Source organism: Harpia harpyja, chromosome 8, assembly GCF_026419915.1.
Source record: "Harpia harpyja isolate bHarHar1 chromosome 8, bHarHar1 primary haplotype, whole genome shotgun sequence".
Taxonomy (NCBI): domain Eukaryota; kingdom Metazoa; phylum Chordata; class Aves; order Accipitriformes; family Accipitridae; genus Harpia; species Harpia harpyja.
Window position 1 is genome coordinate 37,255,320 of NC_068947.1, and position 27,730 is coordinate 37,283,049.

Sequence of the window (27,730 nt, forward strand, 5' to 3'; positions counted from 1 at the left end):
AGAAACAGAAGCCCATTACTAATGAAGAGCATATTACAGGTAAATGAGGAGAAAAAATTGCAAGTAACAAACAAGCACGAGGTCAAATCTATCACTATCATCAGCCTCCAAAGTCAGTTAATGATCACGTGGATTACATTGGTTGTTGCATTTGTAATTCTTCAAATTCCAACAGACTATTAAGTGCTGAACCAATATTAATAGCAAGAATTGTTGCACTTCCTGAGAAATATGAAAATAAAAAGCTTTAATAAAAAAAAAAACACAAAAATGCATACTTACATTACTTCATACACCACCACTCCCATACATCTCTCCTGAAAATCTTTTATTACAAATTCCCTCAGCCAGTTCTAGTGTATAATGACTAAGACTTTAAGAATGAGTTCACCTGTGCACACTAACTCAGTCAGGTATCATACCTTTGGGTAATAAACCTTAAAATAACAAATGAATCATGAAAATTAGCAGCAAGTTGTTAGGAAGAAATCTGTAGAATTGAAATAACATTCTTTAAAAAATTATCAAAAGAAACTAATTTACCACAAGAAACTTTATGAACAGAGCAACTATACTTGGAGTAATTCACAGAATTGTTTGCTTGTTTCTTAGAAACTGTCTTTAGGTAGGCTTTTTTTCATAAGATACCAATTATATAATATTTCTCTCTCTCTGTATCCTGTCTTCCTTCCTTCAGAATATGATTCTTAACACAACTTGCAAAACTTCATTCTACTTTTTCAATCTTCAGAAATGCACCTGCATGCTTGCACAAAGTGCTGCTGAAATTACCTTACTTAAATAAAAGCCCAAAGCGATGATACTGTGTAAATTCACACCATGGAGAGAGAAACAGAGATAGACAGAAAGAGAGGGAGATGACTCCACATAATTCCGCTAAGACTCCTTTCTTGCAATTGGTTTTACATGGCTGGACAGGAAACAATGTAAATTGCAGCAACACGTAGCAGATTGGTAGAAGTCATTTCTGTGTCTAAGATTTGATGTTGGGTCCTCTGACTGAAGCTTGCTGATATGCAACCAAAAAAATGATCTAATATTATAGTAATTACATGACTATAATGTATAATATGATACAAGTCAAAATTTTTCTTTGCAAAGGTTTAAAATTCTGCTGTATTAATTGTGAATTGTAAGGTCCCAGCCCAGGAATCAAATTTATGTATACTTTTTAAAGACGTCATTCAAACCATTCAGCTATTTCTGAATGACAAAACAAACATTTGATAGCTAGCAACGTGTAGTATCTAACATTAGGAAGTTGACCTCTTTCACCGAAATGATGTTTGCCAAGCATATTTAAAAAGTGACGTTGTCACACTATACCAAACTCTTGCTTCAAATTGATCTGATAAGTAATAAATTGTCATATGTTAATTTTTAGTTTGATCTGAATTTCTATATTAACTAATTCAAAATAAATGTTTTGCAAACAAAGTAGCTAATTAGTTTGGGCCTCGCTCCTATATACAGATGCCTGCACAAAGAACCTCGATCCACTTGCAGGACCTGTGCAAGTACGAGGGTTTGCTCTCACCCATCTAACAGTTACCAACTGGACATTTTTCTGTTTTGCCCCTCCCAAGCCTCACTTTGCTTTGTGAGGAGATACACATCATGGGGAATTGGAATCAATTTACAATACATATTTATGCATTAAATATTTGGGAAGCACTTTTATAAATATTTGTCTCTGTTTATTTTAGGTTTGGCTGTCATGCCAATGACAGCAACATTCTAAGTGAAATGAATGCAAAACACCCACACTCTTGGCTGGAACAAATCGATTATAAAATTTGGATGAACAACCAGAAAGGGGGTTTTTTTAGTCACATAGCTCTTTCCTTTATTCAATGGCCAGTGTACACTTGCTTGAAATAAAACACCACCCAAATTAGTATTCCCTTATTAATTTCCTGGATATCGTATCTTATCCCATTAGAAAAGTGTTTCAGTCCATTACTCTGACTTTTTTTTTTTTTTTTTAAATAATATAATTTGTTAATTCATTTTTACGATTCAAATTTTGGGGCTCTTAGGAAAGTTTCTCTAAGTGTCCTCCGGTTCTAAATGTTTGACATGCTTTTCTTTTTGACCAGAAAACTATTTTCAGTGCTTTCCAACCATGAGCATCACAGCATCGTGAGGCAGGCTAGCCTATCACCTCCCCTCCAAAATAGCAATTGCCTTAAAAAAGAAAAAAAATTATAACTGACAGGTTATATAGCTGGTTTGCTCTTTTTCTGTTTCTGGAGCCAGGCAGGCTTGCATTTTCAAGATTTCCTTTACAAGATAGGAAACTTGACCAGGAAACTGGAAAGGTTTATTTATGGTGAATAAAAGATTAGATTTTCACCTAAGACAACAGCTTGAATTTCAAGTAAATCATATATGATGAGATTTCTTAAAAAAACCCAGAGATGACAACTAGCAACCTTCTAGACTTATTCAGTGTGTCCTACTACAGTTTAGGCTATCATTCGTTGAAAATTTTCCAGCCTTTCTCCCTTGTTGGCTTCCATCAAATTCTAATTTGGTATATATTTCACCTCCGTATTATCTGAGCTTTCAAAGAATTGTGTTATCATTATGGCTTCTCCTTCACTTGAAAATATAACAAATTGAAAAATGTTCTGTTACTCAGAAAGAGTCAGGGTATAGATGAAGTTTTCACTACAGTTACATCGCACGAAAGAAATACACCAAATAGCATGAGCATTTCATCAGGCTTCACAACCTGCTTGCCAGAAGCACAATGTTTAACATACTCTCACATACCAAAAGTACGCGAAGAGGGAATACTCCAAACATGCTGTCCGTCTCCTAAGACTTGACAAACATATAACAAAGTATCGAGAACAAAATACATAAAGGACTTCAAAGGTTGATGGTTTATTCCTAGGAAGCTTGTAGGGATTCAAATATTTCCCATCTATACGGTTCAAAACTTGAGATAGCTTCTATCCCTTAAACAGAACTTCCATAGACACCAGTGCTTGTGATCTGAGGCTTAGGAGCTAGCTGTTTTCAATTCTATTTTTAATAGCTAAATTGTCAAAGGAGCGAAAGAACTACACATTGGTAAGTCTAACTTTCACAAAGATGGATATGTCCATTGTATGTGGCTAAATACATGCATTTCCACTGTCTCCCAAGATCTGTGCATTTGAGTGAGTAGACTGAAGAACTGCAAACTAAGCTTTTCATTTGCCTGCACATTTTATCTGTTATATATGAAGTCATAAATCAGTTGCATAGGACAAAGTGGAGTTAAATGCCTTCACTGCTTTCCTGAAAAAAACATGATTTAGGCTGTCATATTTTAAAAGCTAAAAATACTACGTATTTTTTAAAGGAGCAGAACTGAATTTAATTAAGAAAATAATATTCAAACCCTGTCTCAAAATATTACATTATACAACAGTGCAAATCAGAAAAGTCCGCAAAATTTCAGCTTCTCACAGACTCTGGAATGGCATAAATTGTTTTCTTAATGCTAAAAACAAACAGCAGTGAAACTTTAATTTAGTTGTTGACTGAAGTCATATCAGTAGAACAGTGAAAATAACAATATGCTTACAAGTACACATGCACACGGACAAAGTAGATACCTTTAACAGGATACATATTTTATGTATTTTTAGGAAGTTGTATCTTCCATTCATACCACCCTAAAAATGTATTCTATTTTCTTGCCAGAATGGCTGACATGTCTTACAGTTCTACATACAATATAGACATTCAAATATATCATTAATTGGAGGAGGGGAAGGGGATTCAATGGTTGTCTGCAATTGTGCAAACAAGTATTTTTTTCTTTCTTTTTTAAAGGGAATTTGATTACAGTTTGGAGATCGGAAACAAAATTTTTATGTATATCTATATCTATCTCTTTTTTCCTTGCTTATGGGTTTACTCATTGTGCTAGTCACAATTCAAGTTTGTGTGAATAACAGAAAACAGCTGTCAAAAGTGTTCTTCACATGAACGTTCATTCATAAATCAAGTTCTCATCCCCTTTAAGCTGCTAGTGAACCTCCTATTCTTCCCCCACTTTGGCTTTTTATCCACATAGTCTTACTTAAGAAGGACACACTTACATGGAAGAAATAAAAATATTTTTTCAGATAGCTTTCTCTATTTTGTATATACTTCCCATCTAGCATACATGACAGACCAAAAGGAATGCAATCATTAACTTGTTACTTCATTCATTAGGAATTTTGCTTGGAAGGGTTCAGATAGAAAGCGCTAACTCTATAACAGGCATTAGAGAATTGAATATAGCACTGCAAGAGCTCAACAAATGGCCCTTTACAAAGAAATGCTACATTTGCCTACATTTTATTCTATTCGCTAGTGTGCCGGTTCATAGTTTTTTCCATGAATTATTAATGAATCATTGTGAACAGGCAGGAAAAAAAGGAAATAAAACATGTAAAGTTAAGCCTTTCATTTTTTTTCCCCTAGGTATAACAAGAATTCCACTAGGAGAACTTAAGACAGCACATAAGGACATGGGGATGGTAGCCAAAAAAGTCTGTATTTACTTGTTTGGATTTCCCAGATAGGCTTGTAAACAACTTTTAGTTTACAAATCTCATAGTCTGCAGACCTGCTAAGTCATCTGATGAAAAGGAAGGAACAAATGAACCCTAAGACCCATTACCTGTCTATTTTTTCTTCCTGTCCATGAACTGATTAAAAAAAGGCTCCTGGCATGCTGGTGCCCCATGGGCAGAAAACACAGTTATGCAGAGCAGCAAAACATTGTGAAAATAAGCCGTGCAAGTAATATCTGCCAAAGGCTGACATATTTGAGTTTCCGCAGAGTTAGCAAAAAACAGGACACTGTCCAATTCTGTTTAGCAGACAATTCTGAGAAAAGTAATTTTGTAAAGAAGTGAAAAACAGGGAAGGGTTGTCCTCGAACTCTTGCACATATATTTATATACATGTGTATGTTGTGTATTTGTACAAATCAAAGTGCCATCTCATCAGCCTTAAAAAAAAAAATCTAAAACAGCCAACCAATATTTCCCACAGTACTGTTTTATTGCTATTGAAGCCGGTAATACTTCAGATTAAGAGCTCTGTAAAAATGTATGAAGATGTTTTCCATTTTAATTGTGGTACTTGGATAGAAATCTTTTAATATTCTTCTTATGTCTCAACGAACAACATGATTAATAAAGTCATCTGCTCAGGAATTCAAATTCTTTACTTTTACGCACTTTTTAACAGGGTTATAGGAGGACCTCAGCTAAACTTCCAGATGTACATTTTTGTACCTTTGAAGGGGGAACTGCAGAAAACTAAATGTGTGTATGATATGGCTTCCTTCTGTACTTGCTTGAAGGCCAAATTTGAGCATTCTGAAACTTGTGGTCTGGTGTCAATAATTCAAAATCTGCATCAGAATTTGTGGCCCATCTCTAGAATTACTTATTTTAAATTTTTTTTCTCATGCCTGACATTTACTTCAGTACTCAAAAGATCAAAAGGAAAAGCTTTGCAAGTTCATCAGTCCCACTCTTGGTAGCGTCTTTCAATTGACCATTTGAAGAATAAGCACAAAATGCACTATGGTGAATTAGAATGAACTCACTCTAAGGTGGTATGCAGCTTACTGAATCTCTGTCCGCTCTGAGCTTGTTTTATGAAAAACTAAAAGTTCACTTCACTCTAAGGAGGCTTGAAAACACTTCAGGCAGCAGCAGACCTTTTCTCCTGTTCATAGCTCTGAGCTGAAAACCCCATCTGTTTGGTCTCATCTTTGAATTAAATTCATGGTGATTTTACATTTTTATTACTGTGTATTTTCCATCAATAACATAGCAACAATTCCACAAGTTTTGTGCTACATTTCTTCTATTCTACCTATACTCTTAGGCTAAATACTACTATTCTTTGAGCAATTACAGGTATACAATCAAAAATACTTCCCGTCAAATCCACAGGCAACCATCTCCAAATCAATGGGAAGGGTAGCCTGTTCAAAATTTGACGCTGTGTATTCTTTCTGAGTGTGAATACCCCTAAAAGCTTTGCACCAGAAACCCCTACAGGGCTAGCTTTACCCATCTGCAAACTGTATTATATGTTTTTCAATAAAAGTTTTCTGCTAAAAACGTACAAATAGGAGCCTGAATTACTGATATCTTGTGACAGATTAAAAGGAGAAAATGCAGAAAGATTTTTTGCAGATGCCTTTTGAACTAAAGTGTTTTCCATACTTTTATAGCTCTATACACATCTATGGATACAGAGCAATGTACAAGAAGTATCATACTTAAGTACAGCAGATATCAGAAAGGGACAGAGGTCCCAGAGTTTGAATGGAGGATGAACAGAAGGCATGCCTACCACAGAGCATACGAGACTGCTTAAAATTCTCCTGAAACATAACCTCCACAAATTACCAGAACTCGTTCCACAGCGTTAGCAAGTGGCTGCAAAACCCTTCTCTAATCTCCAGGAAACTTTCAAATAAAAAGTCTGTGGCAGTTGCCAAAGCTCTTCAGCATAAGGATGGTGTGTTTCTTAAGTACAGTTAGGGTGTACATTGTGGGGTAAACTCTTCCAGTGGATTTTGCTTTAACACATGCTCAAACGTGGCCTACGAGTACTGGCTGACTTCTCCAAATTCGGGCCTTGGCTGAGGCCTTCTCTGGATGTAAACTTTGTTGCTCTTTTGATCTACTAAGCCACCAAGAAGTACATTCTTCTCTCCCCAAATTAACGTGACTTTTGAAGATTTGTGCATACCAAAGCTGCTTCACTTTCTGCCCAAGTGGGGCCATCATATACACCACCATGACTAAATATATAAAGGTAAAAATGACTTAATTTTATGCTGTGTCTAGCAGAGACAAGCATGAAGGCAGAGACATGAAAGGAAGGACCCTACCCTTTTTCTCATCACCTACACCCCCCTATTTCCAGTCTGCCGTGTATGCCATTTACTGCAAACCAACCACCCAACACACCATTACGAGCAAAACTTCTCTAATTTTACCTAACTAAATTAAAAGCCTCTCTTGTGCAGATTACTGCAAGGGCCTACATTTTCATTATTGTATCAAACTTCCCCTTTTAAATCACAAGGAAAGCTGCCCAAGTGAGGGCTGAGAGCCTTATTTAATTACGAATTAACTAACTCGTAATTAAATGAGCAGTCACTCCCGCAGGAGAAGAGGAGGCTGCACCGACAGCAATGGCTGTCCTCGCCGCCTCCTCCCAGCCCTCCAGAGGGTCTCTTTATCGCAGTGCAGGTCAACACAACGAGTCCTGCCGCCTCGCTCACAGGCGGCCACGATTCCAGCCACGATGAGGAGGACAGACATGGCTGAGGTCCTCATGCAGATACCCTCCTGCTACCAAAATGGTGGTGAATCCACCAGAGAAACATCATGCTCTTTCCTCAAAGGAGCTTTAAAATAGCTCCTCGTAAAATAAAAGCCTGCCTTACCGGTGACTGGGAGCTGTGCCTGCAAGATGGCAAAGATCGCGACCCTCTTCCACTTCATCTTGCTCGCCCGGGCGGTGCTGGGGAGCGGGAGGCCGCGGGGCGAGGAGGAGAAGAGCTGCCTCCCCGGGCTTTGCTGTTCTGCCGCCCCGCAGGAAGCTCAGCTCCTACGAGGCCTTTCCGAGTCCACCTGCCGGCAGCGGCGCCCAAGCACGCGCCTCCTCTGCCTCGCAGCCAGGCAGCCTCTGAGGTCTGGGGTTTACGTTCTTGGTATCGATGTTTGGCGTTTCCTTTTGTATTTTTTTTTTTCTTTTCCTCTTTGCAAAACGGGTTTTGGTGGGTTTGTTTTGGGGTTGGTTTTTTTTTCAGTTTGTCTGATGGCTCCTAGGTTATCCCAGTCAGCAGCTGCTGATCTCTACAAGGGGCCTAGAAAGCATATCAGGTATCAAATTTGGCCTGGCTTCAAAAGGGATAGTATATATAACTATGCCCAGTGCGCAGTATGGCATAAATAGAAGTTTAAAATTGTAAGTTATGGTCACTCTTGAAAAAGTAGCTGGCTAAACTGGTAAAGATATAAAGTTCATTTCTAAATCTAATTGAAATACAGCCTTACCATAAGCAACTGAAAGTGGCTGCACTCTCAGGGCTATGGGGCAGCCAGCCTCAGGGACAGCTGGACTCTGCCCAGCACCGGAGGCAGCGTCCACAGGACACAAAACACCAGCACAGCTGGCTCTGCCTGGCTCATTTCGATCGTACCGATCTATGAAATGGAGATGCCTTTTGATGTGAACGCACTGGATCTTTGTATTTTGAAAGGGTGTCGGCGCGTCAAGAGCTCTGGGGCCATTTTGTCCTTGGAGCCACCGCAGCCCATAGAGAGGAGAGCCTGTGTCATCTCTGCAGGAGAGCACAGTGTGCATTTTCTCCTCACTCAGCTTGAAACAGAAAGCTTGGCAGCCTCTAGCTATGCATGCCACTCCTACCTACTGAGCGGGCCATGGGATTCAACCTTCTTGCTGCTTGAAGCTGTCCTCTAGCAACAGAACCCGAGGCAGACCGGCACAGCCCAGGAGTGGGATGAGTGGTTTGAAGGCAGCTGCGGTCTGGGAGCTAACAAGGCTTTTCAACCCCACATCGTAGGCTTGCCCGTTAACACGGTCCTCAGAGCGACACAAAACCGAGCAGGTCTGCCCAGCAGCCACGCTGGCAAAGCCTGGTTTCCCACAGGTCCATGTTCTCCATCCAGCACAATGACTGCAGTGCCTCCCACATTGCCCTAAGTCGCTGCCTGCCTCTGTGGGGCCAGGTAGCTGGGCACACAACCCCAAGTAGCACATGTACGTGCTGACTGACTAACCCAGCAGCCCAGCGCGAAAGTGAAAACGCCCTGGTTTTTCTGCTGCTCTGAGGGGACTAATAAGATTGCTGCAGCTAGCTACACAAAACCACGAGTAGGAGCAGGTTATGTTTGAGCCTCCTTCGTTTAGCTGAATTGATGTTGACCCCCCAGGTCAAAAGTGGTTGGGGTGGTGGTGAGCAGCAGGCTGAGACAGGAGAATCACAACACTTGTTTCCTTACAAAGTCAAGCTAGTGATCAAATCAGGCAGTATTAAAGCAGCACTCCATAGGCAGTGGTGGATAACCACACAGGCAACAGAATAAGCACACTTTAGCAAGTAACCCAGCAAACGTCACTCAGGAGAACACTTCACACTATGAGCTAAAAAAACACAAGAAACTGATGTGTGTTAATTATATTAAATAATTTCATTATGCTTTTACCTAAGGACCTCAACATGCCTTTCAAATTAGCCTTACTAAAGCTGGGGTAGTTAGGCTTTTACAGATAAGACTTAATTTCTTTAAGGGAAACACAGAAAACAAGGCACTAGAACTCAAAGAGAACCAGGAATCAGGGATACCTGGGAGTTGTTTGGTTTTAGGGTTGAGGTTTTTTGGTGCATTGGTTTTCTTTATTAAAAACAAACAAACAGAAGCTGAACCCACCACCACAGAACTTTTACATGCATGGGAGACCAAAGTGCGTTTAGGGGGACTTCCTCCTCAACATTTCTCGCTGGATTTTTTTTTAATTATTATTAAGAAGCAGCAGCAGCAACCAATAAAAGGATTCATTTAGGGCACTAGAGGGGAGAAGAAACCCAGCATAATGAAATTAAATTAAGAAAGGTGAAATCTGGAGTTCTAGAAAAATCTTCCCGAGAAGGAGATATTAGACAGAAGTAATTTCTCCAGCAAAGTGTTAGAGCATTTATATGAAAATCATACCACTTGACACAGTGATGCCAACTCTCATTTTGTAAGAAATCTCACATTATTGTGCTCTTTTCAAATGTGAACAAATAAAAATTTTCACTTTTATTAACAGAAATAAAAAAGCACATTTTAGATGACTGTGAATTAGAGAAGCTTGAAAACATGACTTGGATGCACCTTAAAGCCTGAAACTCAGCCTCCCCCGTAAAAATACAACTGTCTCAACAGAAGATTGCTGAGTGTTTACACTAGTAATACTATTAATATACTTCAGGATCAGAGCTCACGCTGGGACGAAGCACAAGTATCTCAATGAATAATGTGGGGGGTTTTTTTTTTCCTCCATTTCTAATTCTTAGAAAAGAAAAAGAAGAATGTGCATCCCCAGCAGGTACAGGAACAGGATTGGTCATAACTATTTTCCAACAGCATGAAGACAACTGGCAGGATGAGAGTTATTGTGCATATAAGAAGGATGTATAGTCTTTTGATAGCAAAGTATATTGAAGTTCTTAGAAGAAGGAGACCAAGAAATTCGTCACCTTGCTGTCTGGAATAACGAAGGCTAATACACTGATAAAACAGTATTATCTTTTCATTTAACAATTATTACATATTGTTCCAGTAAATACCAAAATTACTAGACACTAGCATTACTCCAGCACCCAAAACCTAGTGCTGCACGCCATTCTGTGATACCTAGACAGTACTGCTAAGCCTCTGCTCTCCCCCACCCTTGGGGAGGGTTTCCTTTGTGGCTCTTCTACCCCAAAAGCTGCAAGTGAAGGCTGGAGATGGGCTCTGCCTCACCACCAGGCAAAAGGTAAAGCACAGCCCATGAGAGCCACCATGCATTGAACCTGAAAGACGTGTCATTAGTCCCAGAAATGGCTGTGCTCAGGTACACGGTCTATATTCCAACACGAGCCAGATAAAGCCCTTTCTGTCCACTTCCCCATGTAGCAGAAGATTGGCTGAAATAAGGAATTAGTGAGAGGAAAAAGACCCCTGCTCCCACTGCAGGCTGCCTAAATCTCACTGATGCCTTCTCCAAAAGCTAAAATAATATCATACTAGTTATTGATATTTTTGGGTAACAGTATTTTCAGAGGAGCGAATGGCACTGCTCATCACTATTCTGCTGACCCCTGTCTCCTGTTATTGATCACAGCTTCTCCCTCCGGCAGAAAGCCAGCAAATTATCACTTTGAATAAAGAGTTGGAGCCAAAGGTAAGGAAAAGGAATGAAGAGCTGTATAAGAAAGGGAGATTAATGGCAACAGTAGGGACACTGGGAGAACAGCAGTTGGGCCAGTGTGTTTTGATGTCCAGATAGGGAAAGGTCAGAGAAATAGAGTATACGGACTTCATTTAGAAGCGCGGGTCGAGTCAGAAAAAGGCTTTGCATGACAGTGCCCCTAGAAATTCTCTCCTCCCCATCCCTCAGCTTTTGAAATAAGGCAAGCTTATAATTATAATCTAAGTACAATGAGAGTATACAAAACAGCAATCATGCTTGTATTACGAGTTACTCTCACAACAAGCATGGCATGGGAGATACAAATCACATGCAGTTGAGGAATACAGAAAAAGATAAAGGGGAAGTGGCCTCTTCTCTAGGAAAATGCTTTTCTGTGTTCATACAACTTGCAATTACACAATGAGGAATGATTTGCTTAGAGTGTCACCTTCTTTTCATCCTATTCAGTCTTTGCATCTCTAGGAACTACATAGCAGAGTAAAAACTTAGGCACCTCCTGCCCACGTCCTGCATTAGGCAATCTCATACGTGCATTTTTACCAACAGTTTAAACCACACTGATGTTTCAGTTTACTCACTTCAGTCAGATCATAAGAACTTTGTTAACACTGGACTAGAACGCCAACACTAGTTCAGCTGAACCAGCAGCTATTTTTTTCAATACAGACAAGGCCACAGCAGAGACATAAAACCCTCCCTGCTGGGTTAAGAAAAGCTCTCAGCTAAACTTGACTCTTTATCTAAACATACGGGTGGAAGAAAGTGCATTTCAAGAATTACCTGGACTGGGAAGACTGCAAGATTTGATCTATGGTTCCTGAAACAGAATGGGTCAGGGAATTGAAATGGTCCCCAGGTACAACTCAGTTGTGTTTAACGCTGGTTAAGGTGCAGCTCATTATCCATAAGGATAACATCTTCCATAAAATAGACAAGGTATGCATTCAATTGGTTCTGTGCATCAATATACCATTCTTTCTCTGGACACAAGAAATCCTGGAACAGCTCTAATGCAAGGGGCTGATTCATCCCCAGAAGCATCCCCTTTTCATGCTCACTGGTTATGCTTTGACTGTACTATAAAAAAAAGCAGCAGGGTTTGCAGTTTTAACAGGAAATAAATGAAAACTAAAAAACAAACCACCACCACAGTCAAGCTGAGGATTAAAAAGTAACTACACACTGCCCTCTGGCTCATGCATTGCTACCACAGATAGCTTGCTTGTAATCATCACTGCAGAGTGCTGGGACTGAGAAGAGGTCAGTTATCAAAAGTTCTCCTTTGATACAGTTAGTACTTGTAGGCAAAATTAATTCCTACATCACCTGGTGGAGGAGCTGGCCAACTTTAGAGATGGGAGAATCCAGACAGACTGCAGAGTCTTGCCCCAATCCATCAGGGAGTAACAGCGGTAGTGCCACAACTAACTCAACAAGTATTAAAATCATTTTTGAAGATGTTCACACAAAGATAAAGGGTGTTAAATAAGCAACAAATTTCTCTGGTGAGCAAGCTGTAGCCCCCAGCAAGGCATGCCATTCATGCAGTAGACTAATACACTGAAAAGAAAAAGTCTGCTGTTTACAGTGTGTAAGTCCACAATTTTTACTGACAAAGTGTTGTGGATTGACAGTCCTACATTGCTTCACTGCATTTCAATGCACTGTAGTGCCTTACAGTGAAACTTCACTTTGCTATAATTGGGTTCAACTGTGCTAATCCCCTTGGAATGCAGCAATTAATACTTATTTAGTGATAATTGCTGCATTCCAAGAGGATTAGTCCCTGCCCTGCACTTTTGCCAGCATTGCAAATGGAGAGCTGGAAAGAAGACAGGGTCTAACTACAAGTCTTGCTTTGCAGCTCCCAACAGGGAGACAAGAGAAGTTAGTCTTGCTACAACTGCTCCCCTCTGTGCGTGAAAATACCACTTTTCCAAGGAAAAACCACTTGACTGACGCTTCTTGCAGCTGCATTGTGCAAACAGAAACCCTGCCACATCCAACAAGAAAAAAAAAAAACAAAGCAAAAAAAAAACCCCAAAACCAAGACACCTGCACAGCACCATAAAGACAAACACGGCCTCAAATGTATGTTTCCTATGGGAGATGATAAACAGGCCCTGATGCAGCATAAGAACGAATTCCTATTCATTATTTTGGGGGTTTTGTGACTAGCAGTTCCCTGTTCCCGCTATGGTCTTAAAAATTTCAGTGCAACATGGGTTTTGGAAAGCTATAAAGATGATGTTAGTAGAAAGTTAAAATGCATCTTCTCTGAATGCTCAGTTTTGAGACTACTGAATCTGTAATGTCCAATTTTTTCCTCCCCCGTGAAGCCTTTATGATCTCTGAATTATTTTTTTTTAATGCACTGGAGAGACCACTGCTTATGTCATATCTTAAGAAGGAAGCACAATGCTTCTTTTCCTTTAAGCAAGTCAAGCTACTCTCTCTCACATCATTAACATTTTCACCTGTTAATTGCAGGTGAATTTCCCTGATTACATTACAGCATATGTAGAAAAATTCTGGGACTTTACCACTAAACACACATTCTGGAAATGCTATTTTTAATTATACAGCACCTTCGGTATTTTCTTGTTTGGTGTACAGACTATAATTGATCAGTAAGGTTATGTCTTTCATGAATATAACAGTATTGTGAAGCCAGAGTTTAAGACCTGTGACAAGTATCTCCATTTCCTTTACTTTCTTCCTCTCTTCACCCCTACCACATACCTCTTCTGCATTTTTCAAATGCTCATCTGGGGGAAAACTTAATTAAATGAACTGAAATTCATTTAAGCATTTAAATCAAAAATCCAATTCATGCTTGATTAGGCACCCATTTTTGGCTAAACGACAACAGGAAAGAACTACACGAGGTTCTTACAATCATGTACTGCAGGTTTTGTGCAATTATTTCTCTCTTATCTTTAAACAATTGCTTCACTTCAGTCTAGAAACAGTTACTTTTTAATAATGGGTGATGTTTAATAGGTTCCATTGGCATAAAAAATTATAGAAACACAAATTACCTTCACTGTTTTCACATAAATATGTATGCTTACATATGCAATTACACACATACTACTCAGTATTTCTTGAAAGTCTTGTCTTTCTCCATGTTTGCACACACATACACACACCCTCTGCATGGCTTTGTCAACTTACTCTATGTTTGTAGCAACCAGAAGTCATCTTGTTTTTAAAAAAAGCATTCTTCTCATCTAAAGGTACCCAGATGTTTCACCAGTATTTTACATGAATCCTGCAAACTAGTATCTACATTTTTCTAGATAAGGGGCGGGGCGGGGGAAGTAAGGGTGCAAAACAAGTAAGGTTGTAACCCGAGTCAGTGGCAGTAGCAAAAATAACATGAAGTAGTTCTAGACCTGTATGGGTACACTGACAAAATTATTGAGGTTGAGGGAGAGACTCCGCTTTCTCAACAAGACCTGCAACAGTTGTTGGATCTACCACTATAAGTGTACCATCTCTTTTGTTTAAACTGGAGAAATTATATGCAAAAGTAAGCCTAACAGCTGCAGGAATCAGAAGCAAAGGGCAATGGAGAATTGTTAAGGCTTTTCTATCTAGGATATGAAGAGCTAGAGAAAAAAATAATTCAGAAAAATCACCATAGCTATTAGGTTCTTTGATTAAGAAGAAAGCATCCACTAAATAATACAAAATTTCATCACTTCAGATACTAACTGCGTACCTGATGTCAATCAGCCAGAAGACTCCAGGCAGCTCTGCAACCAGCACAATTAAGGAAGCTCAAATTTTTAAAAAGCACACCTTTTGTACCTTTAATATACATGAACAGAGTTTTGTTTGCTCTCTTAAGCTCCTAATTGTCATGACATATATAGGACCTTTGTGGCTTTAAGGTCAGACTACCTGTTTCAAATCTAAATCCAACCGAGTAAAAAAAAAAAAAAAAACCAGACAAAAGCAAGTGTCCATACAACATGTTACCTAAGCCTTGTTTCCGTAGAAAACCAGGCTATGAAGAACACTAACCACTACAGCCAGAACAAATGAGTCTTAACACTCTAATCTTATTACACTATAATAATCAACATAGAAACTCTGAGGAAGTCTCTAGACACAAAAGTTCTTAAGTCAAAAAGCCCTGGGAGCAACTCATGGACTGAGCTTCCCAGCAAGGAAAATACAATTGTTGGGGAGCACCAAGGGCCAGCTGCTCCACCAGAGCAGGGGAGCTGGCAGGGTCAGCAGGGCAGTGGCCTCACCACCAAGATACATGGTCCCACAGTACCTGGGCAAGAGGAGCAGACTGGGAGACAGCAACCGGGGTCAACCACGGTTGAGGCAGGATTGAGGTCAAGTCAGTGGGACCAGGCAAGCAGCAAGAGCCTGAGCTCTAGCATAGCCCCCAGGCAAACAGGAGAAGCTTCAAAGCAGGCTTCTCCCAGCTGTGCTTCACCACCCAAACACCTACACACAGTCAGGGCTGGCCTCCAGCATGGGCAGCCCAAACCACCTGAGAGGGGCTTGCGGGCACTCAAACAATCTAAGTTCAACAAGATTAATTAGCTGCTGGAAATTACAAATCAGAATCAGGTGGTTTAGTTGAGCTAACAAGAAGTCTAAGCCAAAGCATCCGCACTTTGGATTCTTATAGTTTGTAAGTACTGAGAGAAATAAACACTATCGAGTCTGGAGGTGACTGCTCCCAGTCGATGTTCTGAGGCGTTCTATACCTGTCTCCATTTCCTTTACTAGAATTTCTTCATTTAAAAACCTTTAAATCATTTTCATGGATATTACTTCTGAGCACTCTATAGCACAAAATGATTACAAAACACAAAAAGATGATGAATGCTTCTCTTTTAGCAGCTAGCACGCTGCTGTGTTTATGAAGGAAAGCATTCATAATGTAAAGCACTGTAGAAAAATAATTTGTTCTTATCATGCCCCCCTGTCGTATGCTTTTCCAGCATCTTTGAGTTATGATGAATTCAATAACCAATTTTAAGTATTAAGCAGGTAACAATCACCACGAATGTAAGTCTATAGCACCCTCTTGTGTTCAACAATATAACAGTTTATTTGACTCTAGATTCAGTGTGCTATTACTCAGGAAAAACCTGTTGAAAACAAATTCATCCATTAAGTTATGATTAATACTTTTTTTGCATTAATCTAATACTCTGATTGAGCTACCTCTATTTTATTGTGAAGATCACAGATACAACATTAAATAGGTGAGAAATTAACTCTAGATAGAACTGAATAAAGAATTAAATGAATACCTGATATACATAAGCTCTAATCTGTAATGATGTAGCATGTCACAAGAATCTGCTTGGCACAAGTTTTACATTAAAACACGAGAAAGAAATTGAAAATCAAGAAGTAGAAACAAAAATCTCTCAACAAGCAAGATTAGTAGACAAAGGAAAAACACGACTACATGGTTAAGAGGGACAGGCTGACATTATCCTCATTAAGATTCCCAGCTAACAAACATCCTGTGACTTAGTGAGGTGCCTAAGGTTATCCTGTGTCTCAGATTCTTACCTATGACTGGAGATACTTAACTTCCTGGGTATGGAGAGTGACTTCATTACTATTTAGAATATGCTCAGATACATCAAGCATGCCATGGTAGAGGATACACAGAAGTCAAAATGCTGATTCATTGTTTACAGCTGTATTAATTTCTTATACTTGGCCTCTTCTATTTGAAGCCACAATATTACTTCTGGATATTAGGAAAAAAGGAAACATGCTCACAAGCGAATTCCTGAATGAGCTTAATACAACAATGGTGAGCACAGGGAGAAGAAAAGGTGGTGAAGAAAAATGGGACAAAAGCTGATGACTTTCTTGAGTTAGTGATATTAACATTTACATACCTATTACTAAGGGAGAAAAACAGAGAGATATTTAGTATGATTGACACCCCAGTCTGCTTTACATTCCATTTCTACGTACAAAATCTCTTTATCCGTGTGTTCAATGAGATGCATAGATACAACTCCTCCAGATAGTTCTCTGATTAACCTTCAAATCCAGCTCTGTACATGTAGCTTAACCATTCTGTTTTTCACCACTTTGCAAAAGAACTAGCTGGCTGGGGTTCTCTCAAACTTTAAATGTAAAAAGATTCGGACGATCTAAGATTGTTCCAATAAAATGCAGTAGTATTACAAAACTGTTTAAGATTAATTGTTACCAAAAAAAGCCCTTCCACTCAGAATCAGAAAAGACTTGGGAATTGGTACTAATGGGAACATAAAATCCAACAAGACAACCAGAAACAAAACAAAACAGGCTTTGTTCTGTACCAAACTCTCAAATGAAACTGATTCTTTTAAAAGTCTTGTACTGGTTTTGGCTGGGATAGAGTTAACTTTTTTCATAGTAGCTTGTTTGGGGCTATGTTTTGAATTTGTGCTGCAAACAGTGTTGGTAATTCAGGGATGTTTTCATTACTGCTGAGCCTTGCTTACACAGAGCCAAGGCCTTTTCTGCCTCTCACCCCACCCCACCAGCGAGTAGGCTGGGGGGGCACAAGGAGTTGGGAGGGGACACAGCCAGGACAGCTGACCCCAACTGACCAAAGGGATATTCCAGACCATATGACATCATGCTCATCATATAAAACTGGGGGAAGAAGAAGGAAAAGGGGGAGGGGGTCAGAGTTATTGTGTTTGTCTTCCTAAGTCACCGTTACGTGTGATGGAGCCCTGCTTTCCTGGAGATGGCTGAACACCTGCCTGCCAATGATATAGTCATTTAGAAATGCAGAAGCTCTAGCCAGAATAAATAATCAAATAAGGCTTCCTTGTATCAATTTTCACAAACTCCACTGTTCTTACTTTATGTTCCATTTCACACTACCAGATGCAGAAAAGAAAGTGAAACATGAAGATGCTTATTTCATCCAAGGAGGGAAAGACAGGTGTAAAAGGGTGTTTCACCTTTTACTCTAGCAAGCATGAAAGACTCCAGAGCAACAATAAATCAGGAACTCCGAAGACAGGTGCTCATGTGAAAGACAGCGTGAGGGAGAGGACTATTCTTGAAGGTACAATAAATAACACTTGACACCACTAGTCAAAAAGTATTTTAATTTTAACAAAAGCCCAGCATCATCAGTCTCACACATAAGAAGTTATGGAGTGACATGTAATGCATTCAGGTGTCCCTATGGTAAGAATCAAGTCCATACCAGAGGATCATTTGAGTTTCCACAATTGTTATGCCTTATATAAAAATATTTTCCAATTTCATATTTAATGTCAGTGTTATCTGTTCAACATAAATTACTTCCATATTGTAAGTTTTTTTGATCCTAAATTAATTTTCAAATAGTAGAACAGAATGGGTTTGCTACAGTAACAAGCACCTTTTTGCCCCTTGCGGAGAAGGAAAACTTAGTAAGTTATGTCAAAAATACTTTTACAAATCATTCCAGTATTTGAGAAAAGTAGCGATATAATAATGACATTAAGATGTAGAGAAGATTTGATACGATGAATTCCACTGTTCTATATATGGATCTGCCTCGAAGGAGTCTAAATTCTCATATTCTTTACTCTGTCAATGAGGTAATATTTGCTCACTGTAAAAATCAACTTAACTGCTCATAATAACTTTTGGATATTTGTGAACTCAGCACATGGGAGATGAGAGGATATAAAAAGGCATTTATTTCTTCTTGTGTGTGGCTTATTTTAACAGAGAATTAATTATGCACACCTTTCATTAATTTTCATTTTCTACAAGTCATGAATCATCTGTGTCATACTGTATTGCTTTTTCTCACTTCTGGATAACTAACCCAATATTGCTGTGTAAGGCTTCCAAAACCAAAGATCTGCTCAGTTCTACTGTTGAGAGTAATAAAAGCTGATACATTGCCATTTGATCAGACTAACAAAGCTGAAGATTTTAAGATCCTAATCAGAAAACATTTACCCTTTACAACATTCTCATTGAATTTACAAGCCACTACTCTTCTTATACTAAAGCCAGATACTTCAGGTATTACCACCCTCCTTCTATTAAAGAGTCAGGGCATATAACCACCACCAGCTGAAGAGTTACCAAGAACTTATCATGAGGTATGCGTACAGTTTGCATAAACACAGTTGTATTCTATAGCACATTCAATATAGGTAGCAGAATAGAAAAACAGCTCAAATGAGTGAGTGTATTAGCGTGCAAAGTAAATTCTTAACAGAATTTGGGAACTCAGCATATCATTTGCCATCGTAATACAAGCAATGCTTTCCATTCCACAGTCAGCTGAGCCATCCTAAGATCTAAACTAAACTGGTATTAAAAATAAAATAAAATTGGAGAGTGGTCACAAACAGATATTACTTAATGAAAGCATTGAAAGGTTTAGAAATGGACTAATCCTTTAGTTTCCAGTAAACACAGCGTTTCTGAATGCAGACTGTCAACAGACAGACATCTTTCCAGAATCACGTCCGATGAATAAAATTTAGTTATGGCTTATGCACAAAGGTTTTTGAGTATGACATGATTCAAGCTGTGCTGGTTAGTGAGAATTTACATTTGCTTCAGAAGGGTTATACAAGCTCATTAACAATGCAAGGTGTTTGATTTTTTGCATTATTAATTCAGCTCTACAATACATGGAAAAAAATAAATCTTTCATGAAACAGCCAAAGTAATTCATTTGTGTATCAGCATCACCAAGGATCTTCTTCCACCTACAAGGAGTAAGAATAAGAGTGAAATTGAATGCGTGTTGACTGCGCTAAAATGTATTTGAAAGTTTTGAAGACTTAGTTTTATGTAGATGATAGAACACAATTTCTCTATACTTCAATATTGTAATGGTAAGATTCAAAAGCAACTTTGTTTTTAAAATATTGAGCAATGTTGCTGCAATCTCATTAATACAGCTTCATAAATGCTGAATAGTCTCACTACTTTTAACTATTAAACCAAAACATCATCTGTCTTGCAATTAGTTCAAACAGAGGACAGTGACTGTGCCCACTCTATAGAAGTCCTTCCTCCCAAGAAACTGTATTTAAGCTGAGGTACAAGTGCAGTAAACCATAGATAGTTCTATAGATACTATACTTCATATTGTTAAATAGGGGGATCCCTTAAGAAAACATATCTTATGATTTCAGACACTGCATCCAGTAGACTACTTAGGGAAAAGACATAACTGCATATTAAAAAAAACAGAGACAGGTGATATATACTGTTAACAATAAGGTGAATTTTTACAGGTTCCAAATATAATGAGAGTTAAGCATGCAAAACTTAAGCACTTACTAAGGCTTGACGCTGTAGTATTCTTCTGGGGTCACAATTTTCAATCCACCAAAGTAGTCCAGGACCCAAATATTGGTAATGTTGAATTTGGCAAAGAACCAATTATGATCCTTAGGCCAAGTTTCCATTTCAGGGTGGCGACTGAATAAAGCTTTTTTTGCTAAGCCTGCTTCTGAATCATTCACCTAAACAATAACCAGCAAAACGTTACAGTAAGGTACAGCCATGTGATGAAAAATTTTAGCTAAAAAACCCCACTACTGTCTGCATTGTGCTTTTTTCAGCTTAGCCACGTCTTCTCCCAAAGGACTCATTACTGTGGCAGAGTCCACTCATCTTCAGTGTGGTGTACAACTGTACATGAGAGACAAAAACTCCAAGGCAGTTGATTTTAATATTAAATCAAAAGGGTGCTTTTAAAGTAAGCATGAGCAAGCAAGTACTTCATCAACATAAAATAAATCTTTCAACAAATCACAAAAAAGGTAAGTATGGATTCTTGCTGAAGTATTACAGTGCAATGTTTTAGGCGTAATTTTACCTTCTCTGCACCTGCTCACTCAGACAGACACAAACAGATCCAACCCTGTTCAGGCATATGCAAACGCATGCATACACACACACATACACACATGCATACCCACACACAAATAGGATGATACAACAGAATCTACAGAGAAGGGAAACTGAAATGTGTGACAGCACTTAATATGCAATGTTTAAAGGGTTAAATCAACAAGTTAGAGCTCTGGGTATGGTACAACAGGAACTAATTAAATAAACAATTCCATTATTTATGAGAAACTCATGAAAGCAATTAAAGGATTGCTGGTGTGTAATGTACAAATATCTGAGGTGTGAAACACCAAATAAGAATTCAGACTATCATATAAGAGAGAGTAATGATGATTAGTCCTCACCCTCAATCATCATCCTCAATAATGTGATTAAGATCTTCAATGAATAACACATGCAGTTCTAAATTCCTTCTATGGGACACCAAAGTACTGGTGCACAAAAGAATACTGCCATGGTAGCAACACCACCAGATAATACAATGCACTTTTTCTGTCTCTAATACCTGTAACTTTATAGCTCAGGTTAATATTTACTTCAATAAAGTTCTGGAAGTGCATATGTCACACCGCACGGACCAAAGAATTTAACTAAGCAAAAGAGATGGAAAAACCTTCATGCTTCATTCACAAGAGAATTGTCTTAGACTTCATAGTTTCAAAACAGGTCTAGAGGAACGAGGGGAGACTTCCTTCATTACAATATTGTCCTCCCAAGTTCCTTGCTAAAGACATGCAAATATGAAGTGGTATCTTCATTTTCCTCACACAAACTATGAGCTAGCCTTCTGGTATCATGGCACATAACATCTCTTCGTATACTTTCGCACAGGAATTCTAACCTTTCTCTTCTCCATCCACTAAACAATACTATTTGATGCACACAGTCTTGTCCAGTGTCAAGCTTCAGCTGCTTACCTTTACAATACTCCCACAGAAGATTATGTGGGCACAGAGGGGATTCTGGGGATCATATCTGTGCTTCTTGCAGTAAGGAGTCTGTGCCAAAGACACAGTTAACGATGCATTTGAATTGATCTGAAATGCAAGTAGTAAGATAAGAGGTTTACATACTTTTGCAAGAAAAATGTCATACCCACCATATTTTCCGCTCTTGGTACTTTATTCAGCTAAGTATTACTGGTAAAAAGAACAAAGCTGTCATCATCTTTTCCTAGCTATATTTGAAGGCCTACTTAGACAAGCTCTGATTCTAAAGAAAGCCCAGTTTAGAAGTGTGCTGAAGTTTCTTAGCATAAAATGGAAACCTCACAAAACAGCACTCCTTAAAACTCTGAATTCAATATGCAGTTGTCCCAGTTTTGGCTGGAATAGAGTTAATTTCCTTTCTAGTAGCTGGTATAGTGTTATGTTTTGGATTTAGGATGAGAAGAATGTTTATAACATGCTGATGTTTTCAGTTGTTGCTCAGTAGTGTTTAGACTAAGTCAAGGATTGTTCAGCTTCTCATGCCCAGCCAGCAAGAGGGCTGGAGGGGCACAAGCAGTTGGGAGGGGACACGGCCAGGACAGCTGACCCAAACTGGCCAAAGGGGTGTTTCATACCATGTGACATCATGCCCAGTATATAAGCTGGGGGGAGTTGGCAGGGCGGCGGGGGGTGGATCACTGCTCAGGAACTAACTGGGCATCAGTCAGGGAGTGGTGAGCAATTACACTGTGCATCAATTGTTTTGTATATTCCAATTCTTTTATTATTATTATTATTGTATTATTGTTGTTGTTATTCTTTTATTTCTTCTTGTCCTACTAAACTGTTCTTATCTTAAACCACCTACTTTTTTTTCCCCAATTCTCTCCCCCATCCCACTAGGTGGGGGGAAGTGAGCGAGCAGCTGTGTGGTGCTTAGTTGCCAGCTGGGGTTAAAGCATGACAACAGTCTAGCTATTTCACATTCAAATGATGATATATTCCAATTTACATACATACAGGACAGTACAGAAGACAAGGACATACAGTGAACTTCATTAAGTTAATTCTGGTGGAAGGACAAAGGGTTACTGAAAAGGTAACCAAGCAAGTTTCACAACTGTTGATAAAATTAGTTAAAACAAAACCAAACAATGCCTCCCTCATCAAAACAAGCCTTCTGGCTGCCCCCAAACTGGTCAGCTCTTTTGAAGTTTAAAGTGGATTTTACAAGTTAGGTTTAAAAAATCCTGAGTATTTAAGTAAGACACCTAACTTGAAGAATCAAAGAATCTGTATCCAATTGTTTTTCTAAAACTAATTTGGTGAATGCAACTTGACAAATATTGGTGCAAAACAGGATTGCCTACTGCAGAACGTCACATACTAAAGTTCATTATCTCCCAGCAAAGAAAGTTCATGTGCTTTGAGAAATTTCATTAAGAGAGCTCATCTCAAAAAGAAACCCCCAAAAGTCACTTAAACACGACGCAGAGCACCACTGAACTGATGAAACAGGAACAACCACCTGACAGATAGGAAGTTGCTTAACTACAAAAAAGCTGACTCATGATTATTCAGCACTATCTCCTGTCAGCCATCTCCCTTACACGTGACTATCACAGTCAAATGTTTCTGCCCTGTAACAGCAGAATAAGGATCTGTTGAGGAGGAGGCTTCTGAAGGAAAATGTTTGTTAGCAGTTTATACCATGATTTTTACATTATTCTGAAAACAAAAGGCTGTAGCTGGGGTAGAGAAAGAGATACTGTAGAAGATAAATTAGACTTCCTACAGCACTTAGATACATAATTAAACTATTTTAATGTAACAAACCAAAACCTGACAGGGAACAAACAAAAAAGGTTTAAAGTAAAACAAATTCTGAAAAATTTCCATTATCTAAGTCTTGCATTTATTTGTTTTACTAATACTGTAACAGTTACTACAACGAAAAAGTTTTCTAATAAAGGAGGCATACGATCGCTACTTCCCTAACTTTTTAGGCAACTCTCTCTTGACCACAGCCAAGCAAAAGATCTGACAAGGCCTGTTATGCACGCTCAGAGCCTCAGCACGCCAGTCTGCTGCCTTTCGTTGCACCTTTACAGTAAGCTCCAGAGATTTAATTACTATTCCTTCAGTAGCCTGTGTAGGAGCCCTCATTGCTCAAGTCCCACACTGCCAATTTCCAGTCCTTTTGGTATTTTTTGCGACGTTCTCCCTGTTTAAATATTCTGTGGCCCCTCATTTCTCTGGTCAGTGCTTCTGGAAGCTTCAGCCACTTCCTCTACCAGAGTGCCGCTCAGCAGTTTTTCAGACCATGACCAGCAGGAACTTCTGAGGAGGACTCCTGAGTGTCAGCACAGGCACCACTGCTTATGTTTAGATGTTCAAGGGCTAACAATTGTCCCCAGGGTTCACAAACGAGGTGACATCCACGGAACAGGCAGTTAGCGCCACTACATTGCCTTCAGAAAACGCTGGTGTAAACCCTGACTCCTACAAAACAAAATTCCAACCACCACCTGTCACCGAGATGAAAAAGCGCGGGCAACCCAGAAAAACGCCAGACTGCATTGGTAACCCTCACGCCTTTAAGTTTCGAGCCTCCTTTATTGCGGCCACTATTTGTGCCTGCGGCTCGCTCACCCCGGTGCCAGCGCGGATTTTGCAGGGACACCCCCCCCTCCCGCTGTTCCCCTGGGCGCCGGCCGAGGGGGCAAAACCCCGCCCGCGGCCCGGCTGCTCCCGCTCACCTCCAGGTCCTGCACGGAGATCTCCATGTCTGTCAGGTAGAGATAGGGGACGCCGCTGCCGCTGAACGGCCCGGGGGGCCCGTCGCTGAGGGAGAAGATGTTGGCGAACGGGCGGCCGCGCAGCCCTTCCTGCGCGGAGAGCGTGGCCAGTGCGCCCCAGTCGCAGTTGTGCAGCACGAAGCGGGCCATGCGCGCCGCCTCCTCCGGCGGCGGGATGGCCCCGCCGGCCGCCAGCAGCAGCAGCAGCAGCAGCGCCGCCGCCGCCGCGCACAAGGGCAGCAACCCGGCCATCCCACACCGCCGCCGGCCGCCACCGACTGCCGGGCGCCCCCGGCACCGGCCCCCACGCCCCCTGTCCCGCGCGATGAGGAGGGCGGGCCCCTCTGCTCCCCGCCAATCGGAACAACACCGCCCGCCCTCCTTCACCAATGAGGGCACGCCGGGGACATCCTCGCGGAGTCGGAAAACGAGCCTGTCCGCTGTCGGCCGATGGGCTCGCGACGCCCGCTCCCTTCAGCCAATGAGGGCTGCCGGGAGGCGGGGACAATCCCCACAGCTTTCGTGGGTTGTAAACACCTCTGACGGCGCTGCCCCGCCGTCGGGAGGGGCGGGAAAGGGGCGGTGACACTGATAACTCAGCAGCCAATGAAAGGCCTCTTCAGAACTCTCTGCCAATCATGTTTCGCGGCCGGCCGGCAGGAGCGGCTCGCCCCCGCCCGGGACGTGTCCGGGGGCGGGTAGAGCCGCGCGCAGGCGCAGCAGCAGCCGGGCAGCTCCCGCGCTCGCGGCCTGGCGGGGCCCAGCGGGGGGCGCTGAGGGGGCGCGGCCGGACATGGCGGCGGCGGCGGCTGCTGCGGCTCCTGCCGGTCCGAGGCGGCCCGCGGGCAGCTGAAGCAGAACCAGCCCCGCAGACGGGCTCTGCCCACCTGCTGGCACCCGCTGGCTTGGCGCCGAGGTGTTCTGCAAGGTCCGAATGAGCCAGCATTGGTCATGGCGTCAGCAGGGAGCCCAGCAGCAGCAGCAACTGTCCCCTGGCGTTGCCCCTGGTTTGTCTGGCCAGGGAAGTCCCTCAGATCCAAAGGGTGATTGTGGCACCATCGGCCCCACTATCCCAGGCTACTGCTAAATCGATCTCAAAGGCTAGTTCTGTGTTACCACAAGTGTTTGTGGCCCAACCTTCCCCGAGGAAGACCTTGTTGTTTCGTTACAGCAAGCAGGGTCCGTCTGAAACTGGTTTGGACTGTAAAGCTCCTCATTTGCCAGTAGGCGTAGCTCAGGTCTTAGCACTTGCAAACTGCAGGATGTACGTCAAATCCATCTCTTCTGCAGGACTAGGTTTTGCTAGTTGGAGCAACCTCCTGGCCTGCAGTGCATCACTTGCAGAAATAAATACCAAGAGACACCTTATTTTACCCATCACCTTGTGCTCAGTCACCTTATAAAGATGCATATAAAGAAATGTTTTTAACTGGAGTAATACTGAGTCTTGATTCAACTTTTCCTAAAAGATGGTGGATTTCCATTTTTCTATTTCAATTTTACCAAGTGTGTCTACGCTACATATATAGCAATGTAGCCCAGAGAAACCCAAATTAACTTTCACTCAGTGTATAGCAGGCCAGATGAATCATTTTGTTGGGCTGAATTTAGGAAGGAAAACACCACACATCCATTCCCTACCATTTATATACTGTCCTGTTGTGTACAGGCAGAACAAAATAATTTTTCCTCCAATATTCCCCTATGTCTGCAAAGTGTGGGCAGAGAGCCTGGCTTTCCCGCCGGGGCACTGACACACGGAGCCTTCCGCTGCTGCCCTCTCCTGTTCTCCTGGCGATGCTCAGGAGAAACTTGTGGGTTTTTATAACTAAAAAGCAAAAAAAAAAAAAAAAGCTTCTCTGAACCCCTGATGCATAGCCACTCAGCTCAGGTAGGTAGCCGAGCTTGTGAGGAGCAACTGCTCCAGCAACAAAACATATACAAGCAGCCTTGTTTGTGATAGAGGACAAGTGATATTTCAGGGCAGAGTGCTAAGGAGAAAAACAGAGCAAGAAAAGGAGTGATATGTGAGAGAAAAGATTGCATGAAAGGTGGTCTTTATGTATGTAGGATTATACAACATATTTGGATGAGGAGCAGCAGTGGAACGTGTTGAAGGGAAAAAGGAGCCCTTCTGCAGGAGTGAAAAGAGTATGGAAGAAAAGGATGAAAACGGTCTAGAGGAAATGGCTTAGGAAAGAGAAGGGCATGAGGAAGACAAAATGCAACAAACTCTTTTCATCAGAGATTTTTCTAGCTAAAACAGACACATTATAGCTTCCTCTTTTCTCTCCCCACCAACATGTGTGTGCATACGCAGAAACTGCTTGTTTCTCGCCGTTTTCAAGCAGTCCTGCCCTCTGAGAGCCTGGGAGGGTGTCAGTATTTACTTGCTGCAGTCAAAGGGGTGGGGACGGGGGGGGGGGATGACTGTGCGTATTATTTTACTGGGGAGCAGGAGAGCGTGACAGGGAGCAGACAGGAGGTGGTTGGTGGCTTCAGCACAAGAAAGAAGGGATGCCATGGAGAGTATGTGGAAGTAACAACACGTGCCACAGGGCAAAAAAAAAAGATAGAAGATAAAGGGGATGAGGGAAGCAGAGCTAGCAATTCTTTTTTTCTTTTATTTTGTTTCAGAAAGAGAAAATGCAGAAAGGGGGAAAGCTATTAATGTTCTGGAGTTCAGATGTGTGTATCTGCTGAACGTGGCCGTCCCTCCTTCGCCAGGAAGGGTGTGCATCACTGGAGCCGCACAGCCCCTGCGGCAGGAGAGTCAAAGCAAACCTCGTAGCGAGCGTAGAAGATCATCCCGCACTCCCCCTGCTACCCCTGGGACCATAGAGCGGGATCTCAGGGGCCAAGAGAAAATGACCCGTCCAAAGAAAGTCTGCCAAGTTTTCCTCGCCTCCCCCGACCCTCTGCTCCGGCCTTGCGGCAGGTCCGCAGCCATCCCGGTCCGCAGCCGCCAAGGGGTGCTGCTGCCCAACCCCAGCGGCCTGCAGGATTTGGGCTGATGAGTCTGGTGGGAATTCAGAGCTCAACAGGATTTATGGAAGCAAATAGCATTGGCTCTCCGCTACGGAGAAC

The 27,730-nt window shown here is 41.2% G+C and overlaps 2 protein-coding genes across 4 annotated transcripts in view; both read right to left on the reverse strand.

Annotated features, from left to right (window-relative positions):
* CD247 (CD247 molecule) overlaps window positions 1-7,740 on the reverse strand; it is a 58,914-nt gene extending 51,174 nt beyond the window's left edge. For both annotated transcript variants that reach the window (XM_052794368.1, XM_052794367.1), the window contains exon 1: window positions 7,493-7,740. In XM_052794368.1, coding sequence (XP_052650328.1) covers window positions 7,493-7,550 — 58 coding nt within the window. In that variant the 5' untranslated portion in view covers window positions 7,551-7,740. The remainder of the gene's footprint in view (window positions 1-7,492) is intronic.
* A 10,389-nt stretch (window positions 7,741-18,129) lies between these two features.
* On the reverse strand, window positions 18,130-24,927 carry CREG1 (cellular repressor of E1A stimulated genes 1). Of its 2 annotated transcripts, XM_052794365.1 has the most exons (4): window positions 24,605-24,924; window positions 21,834-21,953; window positions 20,341-20,525; window positions 18,130-19,760 (listed from the first exon to the last, which is right to left on the reverse strand). In XM_052794365.1, coding segments are annotated over exons 1-4 (597 nt in total). In that variant the 5' UTR covers window positions 24,896-24,924; the 3' UTR covers window positions 18,130-19,759. The 2 variants fall into 2 exon arrangements, with proteins under 2 accessions (XP_052650325.1, XP_052650326.1); XM_052794366.1 differs by lacking the exon at window positions 18,130-19,760 and having other exon boundaries at window positions 20,340-20,525; window positions 24,605-24,927.
* Window positions 24,928-27,730: the final 2,803 nt, after the last annotated feature.